General features: G+C 42.7%; 1 protein-coding gene across 1 annotated transcript in view; it reads left to right on the top strand.

The window, feature by feature from the left end:
- FRAS1 (Fraser extracellular matrix complex subunit 1) overlaps positions 1 to 8,859 on the top strand; it is a 412,381-nt gene extending 403,522 nt beyond the window's left edge. Inside the window, exons 71-74 of the mRNA XM_004681192.2 lie at positions 2,687 to 2,853; positions 4,742 to 4,947; positions 6,617 to 6,763; positions 8,105 to 8,859. Of these exons, the coding sequence (XP_004681249.1) occupies positions 2,687 to 2,853; positions 4,742 to 4,947; positions 6,617 to 6,763; positions 8,105 to 8,698 (1,114 nt within the window). The 3' untranslated portion in view covers positions 8,699 to 8,859. The remainder of the gene's footprint in view (positions 1 to 2,686; positions 2,854 to 4,741; positions 4,948 to 6,616; positions 6,764 to 8,104) is intronic.
- Positions 8,860 to 8,879: the final 20 nt, after the last annotated feature.

Genomic DNA, 8,879 nt, shown 5'->3' with positions numbered 1-8,879 from the left:
ATTTTTTTAAAAAGTTTAATTTATTTATGCATGCAAGAATGAGGGTGTGGGGGGGGGGAGCGCAGCGAGAGGCTTCACCAGAGACAGAACAGGAGCAGAACAGGCCGACTTACTGAAATACCCTGCTGAGGGGAGCAGTGGGCAAGACAGAAGAGGTCTGCTGTGCCATGTGGGTCACCTCCCTGGCTGGGGAGAGAACTCATACTGCAGTGGCTGCCAATAGCTGAGATTTAATGCCTTGCACAACCAGGGAGGCCCTCAAAGTGACTTTTTCAAGCCCAGTGCTTAGATGCTGTCTAGTGTTCTAAGCACAAGACGGCTGTGATATGTTTATGGAGTATTAGACAAACTGCATTCACACATATTTTTTGTACTGTTCTCTTGAGTTCTATGTTAATGACCTATCAACATATATTAAATAAGATGTCCTTAAATAGAAATATGCCTCAAACAGGATTATGTATTGAGTAGTTGATGACAGTGTTGTGACCCCAGGCTTCAGGCGCTCTACCCGGTAGCTCCCAGTTTTTCTGTCTGCTGGAGGTTTGTTTATGTGTAGCCACGTTTAAAAATAGGAATCAAGAAAATGGTGTTTGGCTACACTATCAGAGGGCAGATAAACTGATGAGCTATGCCAGGGAGTTTTTATTCATGTATTAAAATTTTTAAGGATGAAATATTTCAGATATGCAAAAGATCACATGTAGTAAATACAGAAAACCTCAAGAAATAGAATATCACCTAATATGAATTATAACTGCAGTGAACTGGGCATCCCCTGGGCTATGAAACTGATGAGAAAAGGAGTAATAACAGCTAACAGTGATATTAATGACCCAGTATGGGATACAGACTCTAGGCAGAGCTCTGTCCTGAGCCCTTAAAGTTGAATTCTCATTACAGTGATCCCCCCACACAAGGTTGGTACTGTTATCTCCAGTTTATAATAAATGGAACTTCGAGTCAAAGAAAAAAAAAGAAATAGAGATAGAATATTAGCTGTACTTCCTGAATGCTCTCAGTATAACCTTTCTTCTACTTCTCCATTAAGGACCCACTAGCCTGATACCTGTATTATCATCCCTTGGTTGAGCTTATGATTCACTTCATATTTATCTCCATGTGGGTGTGCATGTTTCTGAATTCTATATAAAGATTTCATATCGCATGAATTCTCTTAGCAGCTTTTTTCCCTTTGTTGATTCATGACAGACTCAACATCCGTGTTGGTTTGTGTAGCACTAAGGTATTCATTGTAGCATCCTGCAGTTTATTGTATTACTCAACTTGATGTAGAATTTCATATTCTATTACAAAAAAATTATTATGTGTGTCTCTTAAAGTACTTACTTGCATGAAAAGAATTTTTCCAAGATGCTAGTTTTGTTTTTTTTTTAAAGATTTTTACGTATGCATACTAGAACTGGGATCCAGGGCAGAGGTGTGGGGGGTGAGAGGATTCACCAGAGACAGAATGGGGAACAGAGCAGGCAGAGTGATCAAAACACACTGCTGAGGGGAGCAGAAGGCGGGCCAGGAAAGGTCTGCTGCACCATGTGGGTCACCTCCCTGGCTGGAAATCAAACTTGTGCTGCGGTAGTTGCGGATGCAACTACCATAGCTTCATAGTGCTATGCTTTAACCTGTTATACCACCAGTGAGGATCCTAGATTTCTTTTAAGAGGGGAAAAGAACAATAGCTTGAAAATAGAAAGGAAGAGTAAAGTGGACACCAGCCTATACCCACATCTGGGGTTGGAGCTGCTAAGAGGCTGCAGGAGGAAGAGGATACTGAAGCTTCTGACTTGAATGCCTTTTCCTTACATCAGAGAGATAATTACTTGGTGATTCCCCATCATTTCCAGGGTGACTTTTTTCTCTGGCACACCCTTGCATTTGATCATCTTCCTAGCTACAGGCAATCGAGTTATAACACACACAAAAAAATCAATACTGATCAATAATTCAGACATTCAAAAAGAATTGGCTTACTTTGCTTATTTATGTGAGGTCTGTCATATGACCTTATAAATAATCATCTATCAAGTCCATTATTCATTCTGTTTAATCAGTGAATATTTACTGAGTGTTTTATATACCTAGTACCATGTGGATTCTTGTAATACCAGTATCAACAACAAAAACTGACAGGTTTATCAAAGATAAACTGTCTAGGTTTCTATGCCTTCTCTAGGTTTCTTCTGCATCCCAAGTTCCTCCTATATCACACCTTTTAATGAAGCCCCAATGAAGCAGCATTGTTAAAAGTAAGGAGTAGTCAAATAGATTCTATTTGAAGAGAGACCCTCCCTAGTGGCATAAGAGGTACCATAATGCACATCACTATGAAGCTACCCGCAGCTGCTGCAGCACAAGTTCAACCCCTGGCCAGGGAGGTGACCCACATGGCCCAGCAGACCTCTCCTGTCTCACCTGCTGCTCCCCTCAGCAGTATATTTTAGTCAATCTGCCTGTTTTGCTCCCCACTCTGTCTCTGGTGAAGCCTCTCACCCTCCGCACCTCTGGCTGTACCCAGTTCTTGTATACATAAATTTAAAAAAAAAAATTATACCTACAACCAAAGGCTGGTCACAATCCCAAGAAGGATGGGAAAGAAACAATAGCTTACATGACATTTGTAAAGTTGATCCTGCTCCTAAGCTGCTCTTATGTCTCTTGAATTTAGATTCCTCATCCCCATTGCATTCCAGCAGACCAACCGCCCAGTACCTGTTGTATATTCACTCAACACTGAATTTCAGCTCTGCAATAATGAGAAAGTGTTCCTAATGGATCCCAATACGTCTGATATGTCCCTGGCAGAAATGGACTACAAAGGTGCCTTCTCAAAAGGTCAGTTTTTCCTTCACCTGCAGAGCCTCTGGTGGAGGTGAGAAACAATTGAGTGAGGTTACTCATTAGTTTTCAGTCAGCTCATTAGTTTTCAGTTTTTCCCAGCGAAGATTGCTCTGGGGCCTGCTTCCAAGTTTTGGTCAAGAGGCAGACCCATGTTTTTCCTGCATGTTGTATCAATAAGATCACACAACTATCACTGGAATGATTCCTCACAGTAGTCACACCTCCATCCAACTGTGACTCAAATCTCTCTTCTCAGTAACGCCAAATCCATGGATTTTATATACTTTCTTCACTTTTGATTTCCTTTGTATCATCCTCACCTGGTACCATCTTTTTTCTGACGGCTTCTCACCCCTAGATCTTCTCCCTTTCTCTCATCTGTGTTGTGGGCCCGAGGTTCCAGCTTTGGGTCTTTCTGTTCTTTCTTCTGTGTTCCCTTTGCTCTGAACTTCCTGTACTTCTGCACTGGCACATCCATTCCAGCTAATCTGACCTCTTATGGACTTCACTTCCACATTTCTACATAGGAATCTGAAACCATCCGAAGTTTCTAGAATGTCACCTAGACATGTCTAGAATGGATTGTCTCTCTCCAGAAATGTTCCTCATACAGCCATTGCCTCATTACCTGCCTAGCCATACTCCAGGAGACCTGTCAACTTCTTCACCACCTCAGTCCCATCTATCATTCAGATGAGTGGGCTCTGACCTGTAAACATTTTGTATACTCATCCTCTTGCCTCATAGTTGCATGTTAGATACATACCTCTCACCAGAACATCAAAATAGTTCCCTTCTAGTCTGTCTTTATTCCACTCTCCATATTTCTAAATCCCAGTTGTGTTTCTATTATGCTCCTGTTTAAAACCTCTCAGTTACTTCCTGTTACTTGCATACTGAAGTCCAGAACATCTGCACTACTGCACCCACAAACCCTCTACTTGACTGTTATCCTGAGAGTCTCTCATGCTACAGCCTCAAACATTCTCCCCTCCAGTTACACATACTTATTCAGCACCACAGAGTAAATCCTCTCAGTGGATTGGAGTCAGTGAGCATTTGGAGTCAGAATGGACTGTGTTCAAACCCTTCTCCCCTCATGTCATAGATAGGAAAATTTGGACAAGTTATTTTAAATAAGGATAAGTGACTTAATTCTTCATGTACATGAAGAACTTGGTACCAAAGAGAAAAACCCAGTAACGATACCAGGGCCTATACTTTTCCAGCATTCGGTATTTTGTACATGAACTTTCTTTCGCTTCCCTTCCTCCCTCCCACCCCAAGTGCTCTGAAAAATGGCTGCTCATGTTTTGGATACTCCTTGAATATGTCTCCTCTTTAAATCCTTCTGTGCCGCTCCCAGGCTCATATGCTCATTTAGTATTCCATACCTCTTTCTGCTGTGAAACAGCAGTATTGTGTTGCTTTTGTCAATAATGTGGGTCTCAGAGCCCAAGTGATTTGACTTTGAGTCTTAAGAGTTTTGTGACCTTCAGTGAATCAATTAACCACTTTATGCCTTGATTTCCTCATCTATAAAATTGTGAGCACTACATAAGTTCTTACTGCTCGCACAGTGCCTAACACTGTGAGTAGGTATTTTTTAGCAATTGCTTTGCTTTTATTTCTGTTCTGAGCTATGCCTCAGTCACCTTTGCATCCTTTGCACATAACAGTTCTTGGCACAACTAAGTACTTAATGGCAATTGAACAAAAGAAGCAATGAGTGAGTGAATATTCGTTCATTTAGAGGCATCAGAGATCTTCATAGCAAGGTATTTTTGCCTCTGGAGCAGCTTGTTAAATCCTTTCTACCCTTGATATTTCTCTCTCTCTAATCTTAAAAACTGACCTAATTAATGCCTCTTCATCTTTTCAGGTCAAATCCTTTATGGTCGAGTACTTTGGAATCCAGAACAAAACCTCAATTCTGCTTACAAACTCCAGCTGGAAAAAGTCTATCTTTGTACTGGCAAGGATGGCTATGTGCCTTTCTTTGATCCCACGGGCACAATCTACAATGAAGGGCCACAGTATGGGTGCATTCAGCCAAACAAACACCTAAAGCACCGATTCCTGCTGCTGGTATGTGAACCGTTAGTGTTAAAAAGTCCACAGCAGGCCCTCCCTGGTGGCGCAGCGGGTTAAAGCACTGCACTGAGAAGCTAAAGCCACTTCCGCATGAGTTCGATTCCCGCCTGCCCCGGAGGCGACCACATGGTGTGGCAGACCTCTCCTGACCCGCCCGCTGCTCCCCTCAGCAGTGTACTTCGTCCATCTGCCTGTTCTGCTCCCCACTCTGTCTCTGGTGAAGTCTCTCACTGCCTCTGAGTCTCTGGCCTGTACCCCAGTTCTGTATGTACAAATAAATAAATCTTTAAAAAAAAAAAAAAAGTCCACAGCAGTAGGTTCCCTCAGCTGTGCATCCTGCCTGCAGAGAGGACTGCAGCCCACCCGGATGGTTTTCTACAGACATGTCTGTTATAACTATTGTGCTGGTTGTTTCTCTCTGAACATATAAATGCTAGTACACATTACCAAATGTGATGGTGTGTGTGGGTAGCAAGGGAAGCTGTTATTGATACTCAAGAAGGAAGAAAGTCGAGGCCAACGTTTCTCAAAATAGGGCCCAGATACCCATGAATATCTTCAATACTTTTTCAGGGAGTCCTCAACTTCAGAACTACTTTTATAATAATGTAATGATGCTTGCCTTTTTACATTCATTCTCCAGGCATACAGAGAATATCAAACATTTATTGATATAGTTTCAGATTCCACATAGTAACTAATCTTTAAAGGACACTACTTACCAAGCTTTGATCTAATATCAAAAAAGAATATCCACAGTTATATAAAAAAGTTCAAACAGTCCTCTCTTTTCCACCTACATAGCTATGTGAGGCCAGATTTTCTTCATATACTTCAATCTAAACAGCATATCACAGCTGATTGAATACAGACCTTATGAGAAACTAGTTCTTCTCCAAACACTAAAAAAAAAAACCAGCTCTCTTGGGGAGGTGAGATAAATTTTGATATTTTCACTAACAAATATGTTACTTCTGTTAGCATGTAGTGGGCTTTTCATTGTCATTTAAAAGTGAGTAGTAGCAGGGCCCTCCCTGGTGGCACAGTGGATTAAAGCACAGCACTAAGAAGCTAAAGCCACTTCCACATGAGTTCAATCCCCCACCCCGGAAGTGATCCACATGGCATGGCAGACCTCTCCTGACCCGCCTGCTGCTCCTTCAGCAGTGTACTTCATTGATCGGCCTGTTCTGCTCCCCACTCTGTCTCTGGTGAAGCCTCTCACCATCCCTGCACCTCTGGCGTGTACCCCAGTTCTGTATGCATTAATAAATAAATCTTAAAAAAAAAAAGTGAATAGTAGCAAGTAGCTTTAAAAGTTTTTTATATTAATTTCAATGCAGCAAATACTGATAGATAAAAACCACATAAACAAACGACTTTGAGGATACTTGAATTTTAAGTGTGTAGAGGGTCCTAAGACCAAACAATTTGAGGATAATCTGTGCTATCCCACTCGATGTTTTCACATCCCCAGGGCACCAAATATCCTCCAGAGAGGACAGTCGGTTCCCAGAGGCAGAAGTCAGCTCTAGGACCCAGCCTGGCCACACACATTCTCCCAAGCCACCCGGAGCAGGAGTGACAGCAGCTCATCCTGCCAGCAGCTACAGCCAGCCACTAGCATGGTTCCATCTAAATCTTCTTTTTGCTGAAATTCTAGGACCGCAGTCAGCCGGAGGTCACTGACAAGTACTTCCACGATGTGCCCTTTGAGGCCCACTTTGCTTCTGAGTTGCCTGATTTCCACATGGTCAGTAGCATGCCAGGTGTGGATGGATTTACCCTGAAAGTCGATGCACTCTATAAGGTGAGTGTGGTGGGAAGAATAGAAAAGCAGCTTCAAGGCCACTTTAAAGGTCCCAAAGTGGAGGAAGTGCTCATCTACAGACCGTCAGTTTCTCTTTATAAACTCATGTGGCAGGTCCTTCTTTATACTTTTGAAGATTGTCGCTCACCCCAAGTTTTCAGTTTTGTCCCCAAAAGACCAGCACAGTGATAAAATTCTTTATCTAATCTCGTGTCACTTTGTGCTTCAGGGTTATATACAATATGATAGTATTCCCTGAATCTTTACTTGCTTGCCTTCCTGACTGTGCTGCACCAGCTGATTTTTTACAAGCATGTCAAAGGCATTTAACAAAACGATAGCCACAATACAAGAGTTTAGAATGATAAGAATTACTTGTATCTGACAAGCAAAAATATTCTAAGTCCCAGTAATAAATGTGAAATTCCAAGATCAATTTTCACTTTTTTTCTGTCTCTAAATAGTGACCTATAACCTTGGATTTCAGAACTATTCTTTGAAAGTTGATTCAAACCCATAGAGGGTTTCAATGGGAGCAGATGAAATGAAACTAAAATAGTTGTTGATATAACTGCTATGTAGGTGACATGGGAAGTGGTCAGCCTTAGTAAATATTTGTTAAGTTGTGCACAGAGTAGCTATCTGGTCAATATTTGCTGAATGATTATTTTAACTGAAATTTATCAATAAAGAATAAATTAGCACAGGCAATGGACAGTTGCTAGGAAAGGATGTGTTTATTAATGCTGTTCCTTTGTTGTTATCCATAACGACCAAAAACTCAGAAGCATTCATTTAGCTTAAAAGGTCATAAAATAAAAGTTCTTAGGTCCATTCCATTCACAGACAGGGAAGCAGAAAAGAATGCGACTGCCTGGCCCCTGCTCACCTGAAGTTAGAAATAAAATAGTGGGCCTTCCCTGGTGGTACAAAATATTAAAGCACAGCACTATGAATCTGCCGCAGCCACTGTAGCATGACTTTGATTCCCAGCCAGGGATGTGACCCACAGGGTGCAGCAGATCTCTTCTGACCTGCCCACTGCTCCCCTCAGCAGCATATTTCTGTCAATCTGCCTGTTCTGCTCCTCACTCTTGAGTGAATCCTCTCCCCCCACCACATCTCTGGCTTGTACCCCAGTTCTGTATGCATCAATAAATCTTAAAAGAAATAAAATAGCACCCAAATATTTGGTTCAGTACTCTACCTTTTAGTGAGCAGCTTTGCTAATGCTTCTCTCAAAACCATTTATCAAGGCTTGTGGTGGCAACTGTCTTACCAGAGGTAGTTCCTGGACAGGGTCACCTGTTTGGTTTGTCACCCATTTTCTTCCTCCTGCAGGTAGAAGCAGGACACCAGTGGTACCTGCAGGTCATCTACATTATCGGCCCTGACACCATCTCAGGGCCCCGGGTCCAGCGCTCGCTCACCGCCCCTCTGAGGCGAAACCGAAGGGACCTGGTAGACCCCAGCGGCCAGCTGACACTTGACGATTCCCTCATTTATGACAATGAAGGGGACCAGGTCAAGAATGGCACCAACATGAAGTCCCTGAATCTGGACATGCAGGAGCCGGTTGTCGCCGCTTCTCTGTCCCAGACAGGGGCGTCCATCGGCAGTGCCCTTGCTGCTATCATGCTTCTGCTTCTGCTGTTTCTCGTGGCCTGTTTCATCACCAGGAAGTGCCAGACACAGAGAAATAAAACGCCCACCGAGGACATTTTGGAGGAATACCCGCTGAACACCAAAGTGGAAGTGCCCAAGAGGAGCCCCGACCGGGTGGAAAAGAACGTGAACAGACAGTACTGCACGGTGCGGAACGTCAACATCCTGAGCGAGCCCGAGGGTGCCTACGCCTTCAGAGGTGCCAAGGTCAAAAAGTTGAATCTGGAGGTCAGAGTCCACAACAATTTACAGGACGGAACAGAAGTTTAATGGAGGAGACCCACGCGTATTTTTTTCTAAAATCATTTTTATAAAACGGGGAGATACTGGTATTTTTATAATCTTGCAGATTAAAAAGGGAAAACTATAGCTTTGAGTGGCAGAAAGCACACATCACATGCATCAACTCACAACTGAGCTACCTCATTAAGCAAAGAACCACTGAGACCCC

The sequence above is a fragment of the Condylura cristata genome, unplaced genomic scaffold, assembly GCF_000260355.1.
Source record: "Condylura cristata isolate star-nosed mole 26May11 unplaced genomic scaffold, ConCri1.0 scaffold00012, whole genome shotgun sequence".
NCBI classification, from domain to species: domain Eukaryota; kingdom Metazoa; phylum Chordata; class Mammalia; order Eulipotyphla; family Talpidae; genus Condylura; species Condylura cristata.
Note: the sequence above shows the minus strand (reverse complement) of the source record. Positions and strands in the feature narration are given on the sequence as shown.